Below are 26845 nucleotides of genomic sequence, written 5' to 3'. Positions count from 1 at the left end.
CTCCATCTTCCCAGCTACTGTCTGCTAGTCAGCCTTGGTTAAAAGGCTTTCTTACACTTATCTACTCCCTTGCTCCTGTTTACTGGATAACAGATTATCTCTCCCCACATGTCCTGGGAGAACTTAGAACTACAGTCTAAAAACCTACATTATTTGGTGATGACAGTCTCCAATAACCGGAAAATACCATAAAAACTAACAAAAGTTGTCTGTGACTTAGGGAAAGGTTTCAGGAAACTCTAAAACTTGTAGAATGCAATTTTAATGTAAGAAAGGAGGGGGAGGGACAACATAAGTAACTATAAAAATTTTGAACTGAAATGAAAACTCCTTAATACACAAGGAATGTATGACAAATTAAGCTTAATGAGGCCTTAAGTAAGGCAGTGGATGGAATAGCAATCTGGAAACCATCCCCTACGGTCACAGTATCTCATGACATCCTTCTCTTGAACAGAGGCAAGACGTTCTACATTCTCACTAGTACTGACAATAAACTACTTGGCAAGTTTAACTGTGTCATTTTCTGACTTAGGCTTTTTAATAATTTCCCACTTGTCTACTTTCCTTACACCATCTGTTCTATCTTTCCCTCTCCTGTTTGACTCCAGCAATGGCAAACTGCTACACTTCCCTTTCCTCGTGCTGTATTTCTGCTTGCAGCTTCTGTCTTCTCTACCTGGAAGGACTTGATCGGCCACCATGTGCATTCCTCATTTCTTCAAAATGATCATCTGATGAGTTTCCCGTGACTACAAAGGGCTACCCAGACTACCCGGATAGTTTCTCTGACAAATAGTGACTGGTTTTATTAAGTGGTACCTAAGAACATTCAACATAAAGCATACTTTTGTGTGTTTATTAATGCATATGAACACTGCAATATCATCTAGGGAAAAAAAACCTAAGTAACAGGGTAAAAATGACCACAGGAAGCACACCCTAGAAACTGGGTTTATGAGGCTGCAGCAACCAAGGCTTTGTAAGTAGTCTTGAGCCTGAAGTTGTGTATTTGATACTGAGTTTTGAAAGAAAAAATTTTAAATAAATAAAATATTAAAATATGACACATCTGCTAGTAGATTCAAGTGGTTATTGTAAATTTTTTGTAATGCTCTAGGTTATATAGAAAAAAAGAAAAACAGTTTTTGTCAGAGCAGGTGCTTTTTGAAAAAAATAACCTGACCCTTTAATATATATATATAAAAATCTTCTTTTAAAAATATCAATGATAAAAGTAAATTTAAAAAATTAATTCTAAATAGTTTGCCAAGAACCTGTTGAATGGTTGACAAGGAATTTTTTTTTTACAAGTTAAAATTTTAATTAGCTCTTTTAAATCCTTAAAATTGTTATTACCTGACAAATAAAATTTACATTAAGTCAAAAGAGATTATGCTGGTAGATATGCTGGTACATGTTTATACTTAGGTGTAAATGTCTTCTTCTAATACTGGTATCTTGGACTCAGTACTGCTATTTCTAAAAAGCCACTTCAGAAACAGGAAAAAGACAAAGATGCTTGTTTTTATAAAAGGAGAAACCTATGTAAACAACCCATACAGAATACATCTCTATAGCTGACAAAAAAATAACAGAGTAAATATGAAGCTAGAGGCAACATATATGTGTGCAGACACGTATACTTATGAAGTATGTAGAAACGCTTTATAACACTAGGTGAACGAAGCAGAATCACGACTAAGATGCCAATCATGTTGCAAACACAGCAGTACCAAAGAGTAGGAGGACACGTGGTTAAAACAGTTTCAAACAAGCACCTGTGGAAATTCATCTTCATCTGAGCTCTGAAAGTCATATTGCTTAATGTCACTCTTATTGATCACAGGCACTGTCTCAGGAGTGGGCTGCGGCGGGGCTAGCACAGCCTCTGCCTTAGGCTTCTTGGGGTGCTTCTTCTTTTGACGGACCACGTCAGAAGCCTCTTCTTTCAAAGACAAATGATGAGGGTGCTGTTTACATGACGAATTTTCCCCCAAAAGGAAGAAATGAAAATCATTTTAGAAATCATGAAAAACTATGCTCCTCTTTGAAAAACATACATTTTTCTTTAGGAGTTAATTTTAATTATGTTTTAAGTATGAAAACTTTATTATGTCATAAACTGAAACATGGTTTAGATTTACTTTCTGTAATTTATAATGAAAAATAATTATGTGTTTGATTTTGTTTTTTATGAATCGTTAATCTGTAATTTTAAGACTGTTCTATTCTCATGCCATCCCATGTTTAAAAGGTATTTAAATTTAATTCTTACTTAAATTCACTGTGTTGGTGAACAAAATTCATTACTTTTTAAAAAAATAACTGAATTAGATCACTAATTTATTTATTTAGCTCTACACTAATTTCCAATTTATAAAAATGTCTATGTGAGGTAATCTTTTGAAAAAATAGATTTATGAGCTAGACAAACACTTTCATTTTTTAACAACATGTAATTATTGCCTTGACTGAACAATAATCCAATGGTCCTTAAGTACCCCAGGGTCTGTGGAGTCCATCTGGCATAGGGTCTGACTGAATAAAGGGTTTGGCCTCTTCTCCTTTCCACGAAGCTTTTGTTTTATATACTGGTTGATAATGCTTTTGAGAAAAGAAGAACTGTCACTGTTAAAAATGCTGAAAAAGGACCATTCTGAGCAACAAATTAAAAACAGTATTAAAACTTAAAAATTATTAAGGAAGTTATATATTGTCTCATGTGGTCTAGATATTAAAAATACCTTAGAATGAGAAAGAGCACACACAAGGGGCAGATCATACTTAGTGAAGTCTCTTGATAGAGATGGGTAGGGGTATAAACTATTACATCAAAAGGAAACTCCATTCTTAGCAATTTTCATTGTTTTAAGGTGGGATGAATGAAAATTAAGAATAGCAACAATGTGCACGGGGTAAGGCAACAGTGTGTTACACTGTATCTCTAAAAATAATAGACTATTTTTATTTATTTAGATAAGACCTAAAGTAAGATTCAATATAATTCTGTTAGTAAATATGGGTTAAAATTTTATATTGAATACCTAATAATCATCCTCTTAGGAAAAGCACTGATTGATATAAATGGATTAAAAAAATAGTTTTCAAAGTGACATTTGTTGTGCTGATAACTTTATTGGGCTATCAACACAAGTGTGATTCAAAGGGAACCGGTGGGTGGGCTAGATGCCTGTGATTAATAAGAACCTGCTGGTTGCACTGACACGAGCTGAATAAGGAGAGTCACACTGCTCCTCATTCTTCCTTAGTGTTTAAAAATGAACCCATGAGCAATTATCACTACACAGTTTTCAAAGATGAATTTTCCACAAACACCCCGAGTCACGTATAATGTCTTACTGTCTAGGTTAGGTGTTTCATTCTTATCAATGCTTATTTAAATCTAAACTTCTTAAAATTAAAGGCTCTATACGTTTTTGCATACCCAAATTAAGTAATATTGAATACAGCAAATGAGTACTATAGAAAAACAAACCTTTAGTTAAAAATACAGTGTTCACCAAGGCTAGTTCTTTTACTTGGAATAAATTACTTATCCAGAAAGTAGAGGACTTTCTAATGCCAATCAAGTTATGTAACTGGCAAATACTGGTTCTGGCAATGACCCTGTTTTCTAGAGAAGCAGACAGCACATTAAAAACAATCCACTTTGGTAGACATAAACTTAAACTGTGAGTCTAACACTTAATACTTATGATCTAGAAGTCACAGAGGCAGAGTTCTTGAGGGACTAATGGGTTTGTATGTATATAAAAACATCCATCAACATGGTGGCATAATAACAAAAAAACAACATACTATTTACTTTTTTCCTTTACCACCATATTTTGTGATTCATATGACTACTCATGATGCTCCCCAAAGAATATTTACCTTAGTTTTACATTCTTGAACTTTGTGATGATTTCCATTATGAAGAGTTGCTGGACTGGCATATAACTCTTTTTCTGATCTATTAACTTTCACTTCATTAAGGATTTCACCCCCATAGTCTCCCAAATGATATCTTGAAAAGATAATAAAGTAAAAGAAAATAAAACTGAGTTTAATTATAAAGAAAAATATATTCAAAATAATGACATTTTAAGTAACTGAACCAGCAAAAAAAAACAGAGTTATCAATTGGGGTAGGGGGGTAGGGAGGGGTGAGACAGGGCCTCAGGGGTCCAGCCAGGTGGCATCAAAGTAGCTTCAACTCCCGATCCTCCTGCTGAAATTACAGGCATGTAACACCAAGCCTTTAGGATATCAGATTATTGTTAAGAGAAATGTTACAAAAACAAAGCAGTTCATATTTGAAATTCAATAAACAAGAAACTTTAACAATGCCTAAGGTATACAATACATAAATTAACCACGTGATGTGTTTTGTCAAGCACTAGGAATATAGCTTTGAATGGTTATTTCAGCAATAACACAAAGTTCCCTAAAACCTAACAGAACTTTAGTTTATTTAATTATGCAGGAAAATACTTCAAGATCATAATTCTGAAGGGTGCAAACAGGAAATTTTGCCTTCCAACCATTCATTTATTTTAGTGTTCAAGAAAAAGTAATAAAGACAAATAGGCAAGAGAATCCTTAGGTTTCATTAAGAAAAGTCAATGATTCTGCCAATATCTAAAAAAAAAATCAATTCTCTCTATCAGTGGTTCTCAATGTTCATACCCTTGGGTCATATATATCCTTCCTATCAGCTATTTATATCATGACTCAAATCAGTAGCAAAATTATAGTTATAAAGTAGCAATGAAATACTGTTATGGTCGGGGTCACCACAGCAGTGAAGAACTGTATTAAAGGATAGCAGTATTAAGAAAGCTGAGAACCACTGCTCTATATCAAAGTACCCCCACTCCAATGAAATTCAAATCCATTCCAATCTAATTTTAAAAATAACTAGTAACTACAAATCTTAAAGAGGAAGGAACGAAATTCTACTAGACTATCAATATCCACCATCTATCACAAAACCTGGCTAGCCTGGCCCTCGTAGTACGGAACAGCAGCGATGTTACCTTTTTTCCACAACTTCCAGCGTTAAGTGCAATAATTCCCGTTTGGTTTTCTCTCTTCTCTTAATCATTTCCAAAATTGTTATGGCTCTGCTGAACTCCCGCCTCAGCTTCAGCATCTTTTCATAAGAAGCCTCATCATTCTTACGGTTCTTTTGAAATAATGACAATTTTAGAGAATAATGAAACACTTATCTTTTATTTATTTAATAAGATCTCACTAAACCTCAATTATTTAAATTAATAAAACAAACATCCAAATAGCAACCCCATGAGAACTCATCTGTGTATCTGTGAAAATTTAAGTACAGGCAAATGTTTAGGGGAAAAAATGCTGATAACTATTGGCATGGAAAGAATAGTTCTAATGTGGAAAAAAAGAAAGAAAAAATCCATCTGAACCTAGTATATAAAAATTATAAACTCCTATTGCAGTAATGTGTTACCCAGTGATAAAAAAATAGTTCTACCAAGTTCAAGATACCTAAAAAATAGCCCAAATGAGTGTCTAAACAAAAACCGTCTAAATCTGTAAGTGGGAGCTAAACGGTTTAAATATAATCAAGACAACACTTCACTTCTAGCAACACAGAAAACTGAAAATAAAATAATGAAATTCTCACACCCTCATAGAGACAGGGCGAAGGGAGATAAAGTGGTTGGTTTGAGGAGGGGTAACCAGGAAGGGGGACAACATTTGAAGTATAAATAAATAAATAATAAAAAAAAATCTAAAGAAAGAAAGAAATGAGATTCTCACACTTCCATGTATAACTCATTGCAGGGAATGAAAAAGATCTAGCAAAAACTCTAGGCTTCAGAATATTGTTAATTTTTTACTTATAAAAATAAAACATAACTTCAACTAAGAGTTGGCTTCATTGTAATAACCAGCGTTCATCAGAATATAAAATCACCAATGACGTACACATTAGGTCACATGCCCCACAGTGGTCTAATTTAAACTTAGATCTCTAATACTCAATTTTCACCTATACTTAAGCAGTCTTTTCATTCCTGAGTTAACAATAGAATATAGAATTAGAAAGAATCTAAAAAATGTCAAAGATTTCATAAATATAAGATTAGGAATAAAAATAAAAACAGAAAAAAAAGAACACCCTAAGTTTTACGTTTTTGTATTGTGTATACTTTCTTGCACTTGGAAACTAATCATCTAGGAAAATCCATATTCTTTTATTGTGCTACATATGGAGTATTTTAAAATGCTAACAGTTTATCTTATTTAACCAAAACAAAATTTGCTTTTCCCCTGCCCCTTGTTAGTACTCTGTGACAAAAGTAAAATATAGAGCAGAGTTTTAAGTAGTTTTGGGAGTAAACAGGCAACAACACTTGTAAATGAACAAACTAACATGATCAAAAGCAAACGTGTCTACAACACCGCTAATGCTATATATGTTTCCCAGACAGACAGACAGACAGACAGACAGACAGACAGACACACACACACACACACACACACACACACACACACACACACACACACACATCAAAGAATGAACATTCCTATGAGGCCACATTCACCTACCAGTGGATTGACATTCTCAAGTCCACCAGAAGCTCTCAGACTCCTTCACCCATCACATTCCCAACCTTTTCCTTTCTCTACTGTGTCCACTCTACTCATTTAAACATCATTTAAAAACAATTTCTGACATACAACAATAGCACAAATACTTCCCATGGATATTCATCCAGATCCCCAAAGGGATAGTTTAGCTTTTTATCTCTAGTTATGTATATAAACATACATAGTATTGGCACTGTTTTCCAAATTTGAGATGAATATATGTCCAAATACTCTAATCTGTTTTTATAAAATCAATGTTTTTATATACTCAAAGAAAGTACAAAGATCAAAATCCAGAAACTAAGCAATGAAAGATTAGTGAAATAGTATTTTTATTTTCAAAATTAATTTTTTTTACAAATCTGACTCAGAATTAAAAATTGTTTTTAGTTGTCATGTTTCTAATATTCCATTATTTGGAAAAGTTCTGTTTTTTTTTTTCTTTTTCTTTTTTCCGGAGCTGGGGACTGAACCCAGGGCCTTGCGCTTGCTAGGCAAGCGCTCTATCACTGAGCTAAATCCCCAACCCCCTTTATGACCTTTTTAAATGTAGAATATTTTATTCTTTTAGTGTATTGAATTTGAGTATACTGATGCTTTTGTACAATTAAGCTCATGTTATATGTTTTGGTACCATTACCATAGAAATAATACTGAGTCCGCCTCACATTTCTATCAAGAGTTAGACAATACAACTTGTCCTGTCATTGCTGACTACCCAGTTAGGATGGTGACTGTAGGGCTTACCTATTAAAATATTACTTTCCCTTTTAAATTAACCTAGAATGTTGTAGAATTATATATTTAGTTTGTCATTAAAATTTCCTCATAAGTTTAATATACAATGATTCTTTACTTGAAATAATTATTAATATCACAGCTCCCAATTGATAAAGTTTAAACTCTGTTTCTGTTGATATTTAACCAAAAAGAATGACTGAAAAACGAAAACACACACACACACACACACACACACACACACACACACACACACACACACGATGCAGAAAGACAAACACCACCTTTCCCAGGTGTAGGATCCAGATTTAAATGTTTGTGCAGAGATGTGCATATTTATGGTCTTGAAAACAGAAAGAGGATAAATAGATCTTGGAAAGGATATAAACACATGAAACACAGGGTATAAGGTTCTATTTTTCTGTGATCATCATGACTTTGTGGTTTTCCTTCTTTTTTTTTTTAAATGGAAAATAGTTACTGTTGTAGTGTATTTTCAATCTGAGTTTCACTGACACTTTCCCATGATTACATTCAGGTTATAGTTTTTTAGCCCAACTACCACAGAAAGGATATGAGTAAAGGGACATGAGAAGAGGAGCAGCCCGTGGAGAAGAGGGTTGGGGACAGAGTAAAGACACACGTGAAACCTCGCACTCTGAGAATTGACTTAAACTTTATGTGCTTCCCATCTCTACTGTAACTCCCATTTATTTATGTAAGTATGGGCTCATGGGCTAGTTATGAGTTATGATTTATTACTCTCACTACTTTAATGCTTCAACATTCCCACCTAACTTCAGGTTGGTTCCTGTGCCCGACTATGGCTCCAACATTCTGATTTTCTTGAACAGGAGAATCCTTTTTCCAGGTTTATGCAGACACTACTTCTAATCTCTTCCAACGGTTTTATTCTCTAGTTTCTGTTTACTCCTTCTTATAATGGGCTCTCTGCTCTGGGCCAACCTGTGCTTCCCTTAAAAAAAAACTTTTCCATTTATGTTTTATCTTAATTGTGTGTGTGTGTGTGTGTGTGTGTGTGTGTGTGCGCGTGCAGGTATATGTACAAGAGTACAGGTATCTACAGAAGCCAGGGGTGTTGAGTCACCCTGGAGCTGAAGTTACAGGTACCTGTGAACTTGGGTCTTCTCTAAGAGCAGCAAGTCCTCTCAACTGCTCCACCCTCCAGCCCCCTAGGATTAACTCTTTCCTTCTCATTGCAGTTGTATTATACTTCTGTACCTACCATCAAATCCCTAGGGAAGTGATTTTCAAACTACTGTCATTTCGAGTAATTGTGTATCTTTTTACAACGTAAATTGATTCACAGGTGATTGATGTGCACAGGCAGAACTGAGAACCCGGGAGTTTCCCTTCCCACCTAATTACTTTTTTGAGCCAAATAGAGGTAGACAGATGGTACAGGCAATAAATAAGACTGTATCTCTGGAGTTAGCATATTAAATACACACGCTGCTTAGGATTTCCATGCTAGTACATTTAGATAAGATCACCTGGTGTAAAAATGTCCTAAAGTACTGATTAATATCCAAATTAATTTTAGTTCAGTGAGTTATAGCTAAGTTCTAGACTGTTATGTAAACATTTCAGGAGACCTTTTGGTCTTTGCATAAGCTGTGTTTTTAAGTTTAATGATGCAAAAAGGAAGCAGGACCTTGTTCTGGGCAGTATTATCCCAAATGCTACATCCTGCCTACCTCCTCTCTATCTTGTATGCAATACAACAATCTGTGGAGCACTTTCCCATCCTTCTAATTTTGAAACACAATAAACATTTGTTAATAGCACACAGTGAATAGCAGGGATAATCCATTTGGTCTACAATTGAAGAGAAGAATAAAAAACAAAGAGCACTGAAGAGGAAATGTAGTACCCTACAGAGGAAAATGAAAATAATGTAGCAAAAGGTGAGAAGCAATGTTAGGAGAAATTGGAACTGGTGATTGTGGAGCAGTGACACGCCCACTTTAAGAAACAGTTACTAGTAGTTCTCATAATAAAACTGCTAAAAAGGAATAAACTATATTTTTATATCCACAATGTTACTTACATGCAAATGAATATCAATTTTCACATTTACTCACTAAAAGAAGCACAATACTATTTTCCTTTTAGCAAAGATTCTAAGAGTCATATCTGAATGTAATCCAGGGAGCTGGTAGTTCAGATTGCCAATGCTGACAAGTCTCTTTTCTGTATCTCCAGTCTCCATGAAAGCAAAGTTTAACTGTGCTCATAAACATAATTCATCTTAGTCTATTCTAATTAAAATGTTACACCTTCAGAATCCTTACATCTCTTTAGCTAAGACTGGAGTACTAAACTGAGAACTAGGCCTGTGATAGTGGCAGTCATATATTTAGGAAAATCTGTCCTCTGATGTTTAGGAAAACCACATTCATAACACTCACAAAAAATTTCTAGTTATTAACCAGTAGGAGCGTTTTTCCTAAAATATAGAATGCCTGCATCTGCTATACTTCACAGCTGTTACACTAACAGCTGACAGAGACAAGGTCTCAATGTTAGGAGAAACAAGAATCCACAGAAGATGCTTTGTTCCAAACTATAATTCTTCAGTATTTATCTATGTGTTCCTGATCCCTTGTGGTAAGAGAATATGTTACCATGGGTAATATTTACTGTTCCTTATGAGAAATACAAGGCAGTGGACAATACTCTGAAACAATATTTTCATTTTATTCTATATCATTTCACAATACGAAATTCTATTTCTCTTAAATTCTGGTTCACACTTTTGAATTTGAGATGGAGACATATATGCCAATTTGAAATGACATAACTGACAACTAAGAAAATGAGCAAAAGATGCCACTGTTACTCTTAGAGATTGCCAGAACAACTCTTCCTTACTTCCAACCCCAAAAAGAGGCAGCAAGACCTATTTGCAGGAACAAGAATATCATTTCAAAACTCCTAAGTCTCCAATAAGGATAATTAGTATTCAAATTCCTAACTTCCCAAACAGAAGTGACTCATGAGTGGATGGATACACAGTTTACTGAGGAACCTAAAACCTGTGAGGTTATAAGCACAGGAAACTTCCTATTGCTACAACCGCAAGTCTAAACTAGTTGTGATCAGACTGCTAAGGCAGGCTAAGGAAATACTGCAGACACATGGTGAAAAGATCAGCTGAAGTGTGGGCGTTCAGCCATCAGGTCATCAGTGTCACTGTGTTCAAATAAGTAATGACAGTAAACACTGTTAAGCTACAGTTAGTTAAGTTACAATTGGACATTACCTTCCGAGTCTGCATCTTCTCTGTTCTCCTCCGAAAGGCAACATAAGGATCATTGTTGGTAGAGCCATCTCTCTTCTCTTGCTTAATCTGGGGGATGAGGGACGGCCCCCTGCAGTTCTTGCGTTTCCTCACCCAGTAGTCATATACAGCTTTAATAAGGTAGTCGTCTTCATTCAGCAGCAGTTTTGCTTCTTGAAGTGTTACAAGCTAAACGGAAAGCACGAGACGTCATCAATGGAAACATCCAAGAATAGAATCAAGATAAACTACAGCAATCACAGAAAATGTGATCCACTGAAATAATTACAATTACATACCATGACGGCAGGTGAAGATGTAATTCTATTCAACCTAACACAAGTCTTTTAAACTGGGATGTTATTTTAAGAATTCGTATTTTGCCCAGGGAGGTGGTGGTTTCACTACTTAAAATATCTGATAAGGAGCTGGAGAGATGGCTCAATTAGAAATGTGTTTGCCTTGTAAGCATGAGGACCTGATGTCAGGGATCAACACCCACATAAAAAAGGTGTGTGGTGTGTGTGCCAAGGAGGTGGTGACAAGGGACTCCTGCATACTGCTGGCTGGCTCGTCCAGCTCAGTCAGCAAACTCTAGGTTCAGTGAGGAACTACAACTCAAAAAGTACGGTGGAGAGTCACTGAAGAAAGCAGGTATAACTTCTGAACACATACATGTAAGCTCATGTGAGTTCCTGTGTTGACATAATTTTACAGAATAAATGTACTGACCACTGGATTTCCCAAGTCTATGATATTGACTTCTAAGGTCCATTATAATTTGACTGCTCTAGTATGTGTGTACACACACCTACACATATATAGGTCTTCACACAGAAAACTCTTCCTATTGCTACAACTGGAAGTGCTAAGGCAGGCTAAAGAAATACTGTAGACACATGGACAAAAGATCAGCTGAAGAGTAAGTTTTCAGCAGGTCAGGTCATCAGTGTCACTGTGTTAAAAAGTAGTGACAGTAAACACTGTCAAAGCTACATGCAGTTGAACCATCACAACCTTGCTGTATTACTTCTGGTAGGCTTTCCAGTCTTGAAATTACTTGTTCTTTTTCTAATTCAGAGTTCATTATAAATAACTGACACCTCCATTTACATCCTGCTAAAAAAAGCTAGTTAAGTGATCCCATCTTCTCAAGGAGTAAGGTAATGTATATGATTAAGCAAATTTTTATATGTCTTATTTTGAGTTATATAAACATTTTACCTGCTGAATCCAGAAAGGAGAAATAAACCCATTAATGCCTATGTCAGAGCTCTTAGGGAAAGCACCTGTCAGAGACTTAACAGTATCTTGAACCAGTGTTGAGAACAAGAAATTTCTAGCACTAAGCCAGAGAGAGTAGTGGGTTTTCTTTTATATGTAATTCCCACAAAGAAAAGCATATACTGCTAATTCAGCTAATTCTATCTAGTCCATGGGACAGTCAGCTGAGGATACAAAAGGACTAGTGTTTCTAAACATCTTTTTTTAAAGCTATTTTTAAAAATTATGCTTATTTAATTTGTATGCATGTATGCAAATGCATGTCTGCAAAGGCCACAGCTCCTGTGTGGAGGCAGATGACAACTTTCAGGAGTGGGCTCTCGCTGAGGCATGGTCTCTTGTTTCTGCTGCTGCACTATGAACTGTAGCTTAGCTAGCATGGGGGCTTCTAGATGATTCTTCTCTCTGCTAGTCATCCTATGATCCTATCCCAGGATTATAGATTTCTGCCACTACATCTGACATTTTGGACATGTTCTAAGACCTGAACTCAGGCCATCAGGTTTCTTGTTGCTTTTAGCAGCTAGGTATTTCCCTGATCCTCTAAACGCAATCTTAAGAGAGAAGCTTCAAACTGTTAAACATTCCGTTGAACAGTAATTCAGATCCCTAAGGTCTACAAGAACAGGACTAGAACAAGAACTGAACTTTCTGTCTGGTTCCTTCCTGTGCATCCATGTGCGCACGGGAGAGTGTAGCAGAGTAACTCAGGACCTAGAGCGGCTAGCTGAGCACCCACCTACTGACGACACTATTAATCCAGAACACAGTCCCTGAGCTCACAGATTCTACCGCACACTGACAGCACCATGCAGCAATCATGTGTTCTAGAGCCCAGAAGAGACAATGCTCTGCTATGCTGCATGTGCTTAGCTGTTTGACCATTAATTACACTGCTAATACCATTTCATAATCCTTGCCAATTAAATTAAGATCTTAGTCTAATTGTAGAGTGAGGAGGGAAATAAGGGCTCTTTTTCAGTCAGCAGAACAAAAGCGAGATTCTTAACCTACCCCACACTGTGAAAACTTCCTATGCTCCTGCATGTGCTAGAGGACTAAATCGCCTCTGTTTACCTCTCTTTTCTCATGCACTTTACTCCAGCTTGCAATTTCTTTTTACCTTTTAAAATATTTTATATTCCAACTAATAATTTAATATACAATTTATGGTTAAACATTGTGACATTTTTCAATGTCAACTATAGTTTCCAAACATCTATAAAATGACAACCCATGACACTTATGTATGTTTGTTTGTTCATGCATACAGGATATTGCTGTTACTGTAGTCCTGGTTCACAATTCTGCCTCAGCCTTCTCACTGCTGGGATTTGAGCTAGGCACAATTGTCCTGAGCCTTTTCTACCACTTTGCACTAAGTTTAAAAAAAAAAAAATCTGTCACTAAACATGCACTTATTTACTAAAACGCAGTAAAAGCCAGTAGTGAACTGGCAAAAAGGTCTGTAGTAAATATGTTACTTCTGAAACAGCTCTGGGCTGCTTGATCATCTGGGCATCAGAGGCAGGGAGAAAACTCCTTACCACTGGGCTTCTCTTCTAGACCATTACAGGTTCTGTGGTACCAAGAACAATTTCGTTTGCTGACAAAACCCAAGGCCTTGCAATCTCAATATATGTTGAATAAACAAATTATAAAGGAGAATTAAAGTTTTTTTTTTAAATCAGTCAATTAGGCAAAAAGAAAGTATCAGCTCCATTAGTGCACAGATTGTAGAGAAAGGGAAAATAAACTTAGATACATTCTCTGGCTAAAGACACTGAAAAGTGGACAAGACAAATAATGCTGAAAGGGAATGTGGGGATTTCTGGCCAGCGTATGGCTGCAGTCAGACACAGCAGAGCATGGGGGTGCTTCATCTGGTGAAGTCTGCATCTGTGAGGGTGACTGCTACAGGCCCTCTGTCTTACCTTTTTTCTTTCAAACCTAGTAGTTTCTAAATAATCATTCACATTAAATTTAAAGTGTTAAATGACACCTTTTCACCTTCTGCTCTCTAAGAATGAATAACTACATTCAGTTTAAAACGGATATAGTGAGGAGTGACATGATTTTATGCAGATAACATGAGAAACATTTTTACTTATCAAATCACTTGTAATTTACAGTGCCACACAATTATAAAAAAGACATTGTAAGAAAAAAAATCATTTAATGAGGTAGAAATATACAGTGTAACACATTAAGTATTCTATGTGTATTAAATTGAGGAAAAAGCATTACTTTTTCCAAAGGTCTTCAAACTATGGTAATGAAGCTTTGACAGAATCCCAGTCTCAGAGACAGGATCACCGAGAAAAGCATCGTGACATCAGCCCTGTACTATTTTTCAAAGGACATGTGTCCAAATTAGAAGAGTTCTATTTCAATTCTAAGCCTATTAATACCACAGCTAAATAACACAATACTTCCCTTCTTTATATGGCACCAACGCTAACCCATTAAAATTCATAGCACTACCAGGTGTAGTGACAAACACTTGTAACCTCAACAGTTGGGAGGTAGAGGCACGATGATTACGAGCTTCGGGTTAGGCTGATCTACATGAGACCTTGACTCAAAACAAAAGAAAAAAATCAACTAGCCAAGCAAACAACAAACAAACTTGTACTATTCCACTTATCTGCTTGTTTGAGTTAAGTACTTAAGAAAAATCTTTGTAATCCATTCTTTCAAAGCTCTTACTACAGTTTCATTTAGGAAAACTTTTTCTAGCCACATAGTGATCAGATCAGATGTGCTGAATCCAACTTCTGCAACAATATACAACACTCTGGGTTTCCAGCAACACAAGGTTAAAACAAATCTGGGTCCAATAACACTTTGAGCTGCAATGGAAAGCATAAACACTAAATTCAAGCGAGTTATTTTAAAAGTGAGATTACTTGGGGGCTGGAGCGATGGCTCCGCAGTTAGCATGAGTTTCTCAGCACTGACATTGTAGCTCACATCCCTAACTCCAGTTCCATGTGATCCAACATCCTCTTTTCATCTCTGCAGGCACCAGCATGGATGTGGTACACAAACACACAAGCAAATAACTCTTGCTCATTAAATTTTAAAAATCTAGAAAAATTTTAATTCTTTCATCAACTTAATAACTTATATGTAGTAAACATATCACAGCATACAATGTGACTATTTAAGAACTGCACTTTTGACAGTCATAAAGAAGATTAGACTACAAAACAGCCCTTTATCAATATTATTTCTCTTGAAAAAGAACTAGCTATTCAGAATGCCCAGGAAGACCCCACAGCTCTAGTTCCCCTTCTATTTCTAACCTCATAGATTCTGCTAGGAATCTAGCACCAGAAAAATAAAACTGCTGAAATCCTGGAACCTTAGTATGGACCTTGGCTGAGGAGAAGGAGCGGGGCAGAAGTTAGTGTGACTATTTATTCACTACGTCACAGTGTGGCTGTGAAGATGGTAGGCTTTAAGCAAGTGTGAAGTGTTTAGTAAAGAATCATTCCACTGGGATTTAGACTACTGCTTACTAAAACCACAGTAAGAAATGGAGACTTGGCCTTTTAAGCAAATGAATCAGTGAAGATCTATAAAAACCCACAGGGCATTCATTGGGGAAGCCAGAGAGAAGTCATGCACCTGGAGTCAGGTGGAAGACTAACACTTTTTCCTCCTGCTTAAAAAGGGATTTTATTAATAAAATAGCTTCTAGGAGAATAGGAGTTCAGATGAGAGACAGTAACAAAGAGGTGGAAAAGACAATACACTACTTCAGAAAAAAGCACTAGTTTCGTTTAGGGTACACTTAGCTGTGGATAGTTATGAGTACAAGTATGGTCTGCCAAATGCAAGACGATCCCTTTAAGTAGAAAGGGAGAGCTGTAGGATTGACAAGGTGTCTGAAGAAGATGAATTTGGAAATTCTGCTATGTCAGAAATGTTTTATAGAAATACTGCCTGGAGCTCAGCAGGTAGACACAAAATGTAAGGACCAGCAAGAGGCTACTGGTAGCTTAAGTTATAGAAGAGTAAATGAGTGCTAACACATGTGACAGGAAAGGGCAATGGAAAAAGAAGAAAAGAGAAAACCATCAAATGCGGGCAGCATAACCTAACACAGGAAGACTGATTGAGGAAGGTTGAAAGAGGTTCCCAGATGGCAATCTGGAGACTAGCATGACCTTGGGAAGTATCCAACTCAGTAGTTTATGAGTAAACGCTTGTGGTAAACGTAGGGAGCAGCAGCAAATCATTTCTTATCTTTTGAAAATTTAAATTTCCAAAACATAGTTTGTTGAGAAAGATGAAAAGAAAGGAATCTCTTGGAAACAAAGATCCTTGGATACTTTTTGAAAAGACAAAGACTTAAGAAATGTGAGGAAAGATAAGTAAAACTGAAATACTGAAGAAGTATGCAGTTATATATGCAAATCAAGGAGATCGGGAGTCTGCCTTTGTGAGAGGATAAATGGAGGTACGTAATTAGGAAGGGCGGAAAACGGTACAGTTCATGGGAGATGGGTCTCTACTTTCCCCACATATGATCAGAAGCATTCTGTTCAGGGCAGGGATGGTAGAAGGCAAGAAGTAGTCTTTCTACGGGAATGTGTGCTAAATGAAAAGCAATGATAATAAATACAGCTCATATATGAAAAAAGAAAAAACTTGTTTTAGAAAGTATTTTATTAAGGTATTCATATTGATAGGAAGTCAATGAAAGAATGCAACTTAAGGTAGCTTGTGACAAACAACTCAAAAACATAAAACAAAAATCAAAAGCCTACAATAAAACACCAAAAATATTTTCATTTAGAAATGATTGCAAATGTAAAAAGAAGCTTGCAAGTAGAAACCATTTCAAAGAACGTCTGTGTACTTTTTAACCTAGACTCAATTCACTATCTTTAATACTTTTATCCAAACTATCATCTATGTTCTAATTTTGTCAAGTGACTAAGAAAATGATCCTACCACTTGCCCCTTTCCGGTATGAGGTGCAATCTAAGTTCAGGCATTGGAAATAGCTTTCATGACTGAAAAGATTTAAAGAAAAAAGATGTTTCTGTAATCTCTGCAAAGACATGTTAGGGCCACCAGGATGAGTGGGTAAATCTAGTCTGAGAAGGGTGTTAAGCTTGGGGGTCTTAGTGGAGATGCAGAGAGGTTAATTATATCAGAAAAGGGGGAAAATCCTGAAGCATCTCAAAGTAGTTATGGGAAGAGAGGTCCATGGCTTGTTATATCCATTACAGCACCAGCGTGCTATTACCCCAAATTCAGGTAAGAACACTGAGAATGACTTCCACCAAGACAGCTGTACTGCCAGTCCCCAGAAACCTGAGGCCAACTCCACAGCCTGAGAAACATGGCGTTGCCTCAAAGAAAGCAAGCAAGAAAACAGAAGCATCAGAGTGCAGTTCAGGGGATTAAGACCAGAGGGACAAAAGTGTTTAAGAACAACACTGGAGACAGTTTTCAGATAAAGACTCAGCCGCTCAGCACAGTGGAGTTTTTTGCATGCACAAGACCCTGGGACCAGTGGCCAGCACTACAGAGGGAGGAGGATAGGCAAGCACAGAAATAAGCAATAGATGGAGACTGAAACCAATCACAGCATTTATGAACAGTTTTTAATTGATAGCATCTCCAGAATGACAGGAGCAAATATTTTGCCTGTCTCTTTAAGTTTTTCTTCCACTAACCTAATAAACTTTTGCCCTGTGAGGCTATGCCAGCCCCCCAAAGGGAAAGCAAGAGATCCATGAATTAATGGAGCAGGGAGTTAGGAGGACACATGGCCCTTTGGGGGTCTGTAAATTCTTAGCTTTTGTAACTGGATCTTATCACGGTCCTGATAACACTTCTGCCACTACTTCTCTGCTTTTAAGTAGGAGCTATCAAGTACTCTGCTCAGCACCTCCTTTGAAGGCCCAGAATCTCACTCCTAAGCAAAGAGAAAACAGGATGGCACCGCAGATGTGCACAGTCAACTGCCAGGTGTGTGCACCTTGTTTATCCTGTTCCTACTCAAATAATCTGTCATCTGTCTCATCCAGTGCTATCAACTATTTGTTTGCCTAGACATGAAGAAAGTAAGCCACACAAAAGAACAGAAGACTTTTGATGATATGATCTCAGCAATACCAAGTAAATTTCTAAGCCACTGCAAAAAATAGAATAGATTCCAAAAGATTTCCTCAGCTTAAATTTGCTGGGAACATCTGTATATATATATATATAAAAGGACCCCAGAAACTACTTGATACCTGTAGATATAAACTCGGGACAACTGTATCCACAAATCTAATGAATCCTGATGTGATAATGAAGGAAAAAAATCTAATAAAAAGATATCTAAAATATTAGTAAGCTTAATAATACAAAATTTAACTTGCAGAGTGCTCCCCTCCTCCCCTTTAAAACATCGTCCATGTTTCCCAGGCTGATCACAAATGTGCCATGCTGTCAGTTGATGAATCTGTAATATTGCCAGCTACCTCTGAAGAGCTGGGACGACAGGCGCAGGCCACCACAGCTGGTTGTGTGGCAGTGCTACAGATCCAGGCTTGGTAAGCACTTTCCCAACTGAGTTTAGCCTTAGCCCGAAGGATGCTTCCTTTGATGGAACGCTGGGTATTATCTTCTACCGAGACAGAGGGAAGACTGGCTAACAGTACAGCTAAGGACTTTTCCAATGAAAAGGTTTTGAAAATGTTTTGAAGAGCAGCGCATACCTGAGACATGCAGTGGGTCTCAATCTTCCTGATGCTGTGTCCCTTAACAGCTCCTTACATGGTGACTCCCAATCACAAAATTATTTTTGTTGATAGTTCATAACTATAATTTTGCTACTGTTATGAACTGTAATGTTAAATATCTGATATGTGATCACAAAGGGTCACAACCCATAGGCTGAGAACTACTACATTAGAGATTTAAAGAATTTTAAGTTGTAGGGGAAATTGATTTTTATAGATAAACTGATTTAAAAAAATTAAGAATCTATTGTAGAGTTTATTTGTAATTTTGTTATACCCCTAACATTCCTTATGAATAATAGGTACATTAATATACCATACAGGTTCACCAAAAGTAATTTTAAAAAGTTTATTTAAAAATCTAATCATGTAATAATACATCCTTTATTATAGCAAGCTTGCAAGACAAAAAATAGCATAAGGAATACAAACGGCCACCAAATGTCCACATCCAAATACAACCATCGCTGGCATTTTGTTGTGTCTTCTTTTTCCTAATGCATACACGCCAAGTATGTTTTGAACAAACCATAGTTTTCTAAATAAATTCTATATCCTGTTTTCAAAATCAAAAATATAAATAATACCATAGTATTAGTCACCATTTAAACTCATTAATGTCGGCACTGTACTCCACCTTGCAGGCAACTGTCTCTCTCTGTGTTGCTGTGGGACAGGGAGAGGCTACCACGTCTTACACATGCTACACAGACGCTCCACCACTGAGCTACACTCCCAGCCACCTATTTACTCTTCTGTGAATAACTCTAGACATGAAGCCACTAAGTCAAATGGACAAATACTTAAAGCCTCCTGACATGTGGTGTCTAATTCTATCTAGAAAGATAGTTATTATTTTAAATTCCTTGTGAAATTTTAGAACAGCTCACTAAAGAAAATTCTCAATTACGTTGTGAATAATTTCCTATATGTATATAGGAAATATTGTATATTGTATATTCCTATACAATGGAATGTATATGTTATTAAAGTTAAAATCCCCCCCCAATAATAGAAACTTATATAAATTTAGGCAACTGAAAACAAGATTTAAGATAATTATTTCAGATACCCACATAAATAAAATTAGTTACTGAAATATCAAAAATACCGTAACTATTCAACGAATCAAGACATTATGACATTATGTTTTACCCACGTGGGAAGAAGTCACAGTATTCCTCTAAGGGCCTATTCAAGAAAATTATGAAGTATTTTGTTCAAATAGAAATTCTAGGATGCTGAGCGGGGTGGGATGACAGAGAGAGAGAGAGGGGGGGGGGGAGGAAAGAAACTCAATGCAGCACTTTCAGAGAGCATAGGTAAGCGCAAAGGTGTTAATTGGTTCAATTATAAACATAAGAGACACTTTTACATGGTACAGTACCTGGTTAGAACTGGCTTTTTCAAGTCTGTCAATCATAATTTCAAATTGCAAAGGTTTAATTTCCATCTTTCTGTTAAGTCTATTTAATAATGTCTCATCTTCAGAATCCATATCATAATCTGGTTGCTCATTGTCTAGGTTAAAAGCTGGAGAAAAAAAAAAAAAGAGAGAAATTCTTCAAATTGAGCTGAAATTATGAAGTTACACACACAGTTTTAGAGACTGTACAGTGACAGGCATATTGCTTTACATGTGGAATAAGAATATCAACTGAGACATTTCTTAAAGTACTTCACATATATGACAGAATATAAAGCAGTAATTATAACAGGGAGGAACATGCCAACATGGCAACCTAAGAACTATGAAGAACGTTAAACATCCAGGATTAAGTTTAGCATACAGCACAAAAAGTATGAAGATAAAATGTAAAATAAAAATAATTTTTTAAAGGTATTAGAATAGCTGACTAGTTACAAAACAAATTTAGGCTAATGCCTACTCTTATTGAAAGCTAATAAATAACAATATTACAATATTCAAGAAAGAAAACCAGATACACTAAAATATAAAAGAAATTACCGAAAGAACTATATGAACGGTTTCAAATTAAAATATAACAAAACCTAATTTAAAATAATTGCCTATATACATTTTACATTTCTACATATAAAATTTTGTAAGTCAGTAAGAACTGAGGAAAGAGTAACATATAAAGGGCCACTTTCCTTATACCTAATACCTTTAAAAAACTGGCCAAGAATTTTTAGGGGGGGGGATAAATACCAAACACTTTTTAAATGCAAATTACAGACAGAAACACAGTATTTTTCAGTTATCAACTAGATAGACTAAGATTTAAAAGTTGATATTAAACTATTTTGGGCTGTGAGGAAGAAATTATAAACTGATATTTATCAATCAAAATATACTTTCAAACTTGTTAATTCCAATAACATAAATTTACATAGAAAAATAAAAGTATTAAATGTGACACCTTGAGAAGGAAAAATGCAGAATAAACAGTCTACAGAGGAAAAGAGAACCGGCAGTGTGCACATGCTCAGCACGCTAACCGAAGCCAGGGAGGATACTAATGGGAGCCAAAGTGGAAGAACAGGAGGCAGGGGGCAAGGTACAGAAAGGACATGGGTGCATATACATACATCTATAAGTGCAGAATATTTCTGGAGAAAAATAGAAATTGCTGATAATTATCTACTTCTGGTCAAGAGGGCTATCAAGATAGGAGTTCAAGAACAGAAAGAAAATTCTAATTTCCCCCCTGGTATATATTGTTTGACATTTAAAAATATCCTTGTCTTTACTCAAAAGATTAACATGCACAAATATGAACTGAAAATAATTGGAGAGATTTTAGAACAAAGCAGTAAGAAAGCCCAATCCCCAGCATGCCTGCATAGGAAGGTAGACCCAGATATATTTATCCTCCACATCTGCAACAGTCACAGACTTAGCACATCATTCGAAAGAGTAATTCCTAAAAGTGACAATAGAAACAAAGGTGTGTGCTAATAAACTTAAAAAAGAAATCACTCAGATAAGATTGGAACTCTGATTTTTTAAAGTATTTTACCACCAATAACAATAAGAATAATAAGAAATTTTAGCCAAGACTTATAAACTTTTATAGCACTTACTATGGGCCAGGCAATGGCCAATATGCTGTGTACCTACTAAAAATGAGTGTCTCAGTGTCTCTATGTAGTAGATAAATTATGTCCCAATGAGTCTCACATTCTGAAAATGTATTTAATTGGTTTTATATTCTACAAAATAAGCTAGTAAGTCAGGAGGTTCTAGCTATTGGTAGTAATTTTCAACATACTACTCTGTACTTATGCTTTAAAAGTACACTACTCAAATTTTTAAAAATGTAACTTTTATCTGTTTTATATTATTAATTATATAATTACATGATTACCATTTATTTACAGGCATGCTTTCAAAAAGCCAATCCACTTCATACCAAACTCAATGAGAGATGTTACAGATCCTATACACATAAAGATACAGATTACTAAATGCTACTCTTCCACAAAGACAATTTTGCAGCTGCACACAATGAAACACCTAACAACAGTTAACCAGGTAGGTGATACAGGTCACACTGCTTTGAAGAAAGACTTGCCTAAGCGCTAAGCAGCAGTAACTCAGTGTAACTGTGCACAGTAAACAGAAATTCCCAAGGTCCAGGGGCAGAGCTATCTGTAAATGTGCATGAGCATCTGCGCACACCTTCCTGCCTACCCAGTCACCAGCTGCTCCTCCACCTCCTATCTGCTCCAGGCTCTACTCACTCTACTCTGACAAAAGCCAGCACCTGCCTATGAGGCAGGGCAAAGGACAAAGAGCTGGGAAATAGTTTGGAAAGATTAGTGGTGAGAATTAACAGGAGATCTGACAGTGTGCTAAATCAGAATCAGGGTAGAGACTGGCTTACACCAGCCCTCCTTTACCTTATTTGAAAACTGTACAAGAATTCTTAGAGATTTAGATTTTCTTTCTTGCTGTTTGCAAACCAGGTACATGTGTTTCAGCATTCTGTTTACTGCATACTTGGGTTCTTTATGTTATCAGACAAAAAGGCAGATTCTCTTGTAAAAGCTGTCACCGCTTTCCTCATAGTTAGATACCTCAGCATAGAACTTGGGGTAAAATGAGTACTAACTAAATGCTGTTGGCTAAACCAGTAGTTGTTAAATACAGTATAAAAAGATACTTTTAAGCTGTAAGCAGAATATTTTTAATTTACTGATACCTCAGTATATGAAATGCAATTAATTATTCTTGCTACATAACAAATGATAAAAATAATGGGTTAGTGTTGCAGGCCAGTCAGCCCCCCTCTCCCCACAAAAAAAGGGAGAGCACCCTTATAAATAAGAGGTGGAGAGGAGAGACAGAAGGGTTGGAAATGTCCTGATGTAACAGACTGACAGAAAGAAATAAGGTGTCATCTACAAAATATTCCGGTACCTAAGGCTCAGAGAACATTAAGGAAGAGGGGGCAGAAATATTGTAGGAGTCAGAAGATCAGGGAGTTTGCTGTGAAATTTTGTCTCCTAGGAATGTCAGAAACTATATCCATAAAGTCACATCAACGTGATTGCCCAAACACAAGCTCAACACTGACAACAATAGCCTACCAAAGCAGATGGGGAAAAGCCCATGAGGCCTTAACCCTACAGTCAACTATGGAATGCTGGGAGCAGGAGAACAGTCAACCCCAGGAAGGAACACACCAAGTAGTTGCCAGGTGCCAGACAGTCAGCCCTGAAAACATATAAAGTACCATAACATGGACAGAATAGGTTTTATTTGGGGATACCCGTGTATATGCATAAGCATACATGATGGTAATAACACAGTGAATTTGAAGAGTAGGAAGGAAATAGGAAAGGGCTTGGAGTGAGAAAAGGGCAGAAATGTAACTATATCATAATTCAGAAAGTGAAAATTTAAAAAGGCGCTGACAAACGAATAAGGGTGTATGTCTCTTTCCCTGTGTGTAGATTTCTTGTGGTAAAAGACTATCAGCAATGAAAAAAGAGGAAACACGAGAGGATTTAAAGGTGTGAATAATCACACTGAGAAGGGAAACCAAAGTGGGAAAGAAAGCGGAAAATTCCCTGCAGTGTCCACCAAGAAAGTGTGGTTACTTCCTGTAAGAACAGCAGCTTCTGTATGGGAAAGAAATGAAGATATCTTGACAGGCTATATGACGGATTTACAGGCTGACTGGTGTTAGCTTAGGGAATATATGCATAGTTTAGCTAGGAATGTCTTTCCAAGTTATTTTAGCATTATACCATGTTCATATCCAAGTCTCTAATAAACTCAGCAGCCTAATGGAATGAGAACCACACAAAACCAGGAAGAACAGATATCCAATAGCTGAAATATGGTGAGATGGCTTCAGACTGAAGCGGCTAACTAAGCATGGTATAAAACGAGTGGAATCTAATTCAGTAGGGCACATAACAAGGACAGGCAGTTGCTGTCATCACTTCAAAGTATCATCATCAATATGACTGTGAACTACTATATTGTATCATGCTCATTACACATTGTATGATACAGTGAAACACTTATTCTCTTCCTCTCTTTTCTCTCCAATCTCCCAGGAATGGTAGTAGTAGCTTAGTTTCTTTTTTTTTTTTTTTTTTTAAAGTTGAGGATGCCTCTCGACTTTTTTTTTTTAGGTTTATTTATTTATAATATATATGTACACTGTAGCTGTCTTCAGACACACCAGAAGAGGGCATCAGATCGCATTACAGATGGTTGTGAGCCACCATGTGGTTGCTGGGATTTGAACTCAGGACCTCTGGAAGAGCAATCAGTGCTCTTAACCACCGAGCCATCTCTCCAGCCCCCGTAGCTTAGTTTCTACATGCCTCAGTTTCCTTCTGACACATGAATCTAGGAGAATTTAAATGAGGGTACGAAGATTTTAAATGAGGGTACATTTATTCTCTCATGTCTTCTGTAATGGTTTGAATATATTTGGTCCATGGGAAGTGACACTATTAGGAGGTTTGGCCTTATTGGAGGATGTGTGGCCTTGTTAGTCTAAGTGTGTTGTGTCACTGTGGAAGCAGAGCTTTGAGGTCTCATATATACTCAAGTCTGGCCAGTATGGAGTCCAGTCTCCTCCTGGCTGCCTTCAGATCAAGATATAGAACTCTCGGTTCCTTTAGCAACATTTCTACCTGCAAGCTGCCATGTTTCCCACCAAGATGATAATGGACTAAACCTCTGAAACTGTAAACCAGCCCCAATTAAATAGTTTCCTTTATAAGTCGGTCACAGTGTCTCTTTACATCAATAAAACTCAAACTAAGCCATCCTCCCTCCCTCCATCCCTCTTTGGCCTCCACTGAATGGTAAGCACTGTGGAGCTAGGAAAACTTAATTGGGTGTACTGCCTCCTTCCCTGTTTCCTTCTTTCCTTCCCTTCTTCCCTCCTTCTTTCCCAAGGTAACTCTTATAAGACCTGATACCACTGATCCAGTAACAAGTACTGTGATATGGGTGTCTAATGCAGATCTCAATTATAAAGTCTTTTAAGAAAAAAAAAGTCCTTTAAGACACATATTTTTTCTTACCTTCTAATAGTACTAATTAAAGCTATGTCTGTTTATCTGTTTTTAAGTAGAAAAGGGAAAGGAATGGTACTTTGTTCATTATAGTATTTTTAAGCAGTCAATATTTTCTGCTACTCCCTTTTGTTTGACACCAAAACATTCTATTTCTAAAGTTTAGTTTCCATCTCATGGTCTTTTGATCTATAATATAACCTTCACCCAGTCACAAGAGTGCAGCAGCAAAAAGTATTCTCTAACATACTGAACATGCTTATCAGAGTGCTTAAAAATCAAGACTTTCCAAAGAACAAAGACCATACTGATCAGGTGTCTACTTATTTGTGAATTCAGAACTCTTTACACAAACCATCCTTATATTTATAATGTCTACCTTGCCCTGGACCCTTCTGTTATATGTGACACACTTCCACAGAGAACTGTACCACAGATATGCTACTCACTCAAACAGCCAGAGTTTAAAGTATATAGGACAGATTTCTTCCAACAAAAACATGAACATAAATTAAACAAGGCAGGTGATCATGAGGCTTGTCTTAAAATTCCATGCTCACAAAAGCAAATGACAAGTCAGTAGAGCGGATGAGAATGAAGTGAAAATAATAAATGTTTTAGAATTAGCAGGTCAGAGAACACTGAAATACACAGTACAATTCAGGAAGTCCCCTTCCTCCTTTGTAACTAGGAATTAGCTAAAAAAAAAAAAAAAAAAAAAAAAAATCACATTTCCTTCAAAAGGGATGAATGTGAATTTGAAAACATGACTGGGCCGCTGCAGAGAGCCCCTGGGCAGCACCCCACGAGCGAACCTGAGCCTCGGGACCACAGGTAAGACCAAATTTTCTGCTGCAAGAAAGCTGCCTGGTGAGCTTGGGACACACGGAAGCAGAATTTCTCTAGGACCGGGCACGTTCTGTGTTTACCGGAAGTCCAACACCCGCGGATCCCAGCCCGCAGCAGCTCTCTGCTCCCAGACCCGGTGAGAGAGAGACCCAACCGCCTGGTCAGGTGGGCACTCCTGAGGCTGCAGAGCTGAAGAGACCACCAACACTGCTCACCCCTGCCCACATCCCTGGCCCAAGAGGAAACTGTATAAGGCCTCTGGGCTACCGTGGGGGAGGGCCCAGGAGCGGCAGGACCCCTGCCTGAGACGCCGCCAGAACCTGAAAGAAACAGACCGAATAAACAGTTCTCTGCACCCAAATCCCCTGGGAGGGAGAGCTAAACCTTCAGAGAGGCAGACAAGCCTGGGAAACCAGAAGAGACTGCTCCCTGCACACACATCTCGGACGCCAGAGGAAAAAGCCAAAGACCATCTGGAACCCTGGTGCACTGAAGCTCCCAGAAGGGGCGGCACAGGTCTTCCTGGTTGCTGCCGCTGCAGAGAGCCCCTGGGCAGCACCCCACGAGCGAACCTGAGCCTCGGGACCACAGGTAAGACCAAATTTTCTGCTGCAAGAAAGCTGCCTGGTGAACTCAAGACACAGGCCCACAGGAACAGCTGAAGACCTGTAGAGAGGAAAAACTACACGCCCGAAAGCAGAACACACTGTCCCCATAACTGACTGAAAGAGAGGAAAACAGGTCTACAGCACTCCTGACACACAGGGTTATAGGA

At 37.1% G+C, this 26845-nt stretch overlaps 1 protein-coding gene across 4 annotated transcripts in view; it reads right to left on the bottom strand.

Moving 5' to 3' along the window:
- Epc2 (enhancer of polycomb 2) overlaps nt 1–26845 on the bottom strand; it is a 93717-nt gene that overhangs the window by 16205 nt on the left and 50667 nt on the right. For 2 of the 4 annotated variants that reach the window (XM_087653052.1, NM_001108581.1), the window contains 5 exon segments: nt 20099–20244; nt 10658–10864; nt 5043–5191; nt 3898–4030; nt 1782–1973 (listed from right to left, as the gene is read on the bottom strand). In XM_087653052.1, the coding sequence (XP_087509178.1) occupies nt 1782–1973; nt 3898–4030; nt 5043–5191; nt 10658–10864; nt 20099–20244 (827 nt within the window). 4 annotated transcript variants of the gene reach the window in all.

This window comes from Rattus norvegicus, chromosome 3, assembly GCF_021556685.1.
Source record: "Rattus norvegicus strain SHRSP/BbbUtx chromosome 3, alternate assembly SHRSP_T2T, whole genome shotgun sequence".
Taxonomy (NCBI): domain Eukaryota; kingdom Metazoa; phylum Chordata; class Mammalia; order Rodentia; family Muridae; genus Rattus; species Rattus norvegicus.
This window is presented reverse-complemented; position numbering and strand designations above follow the sequence as displayed.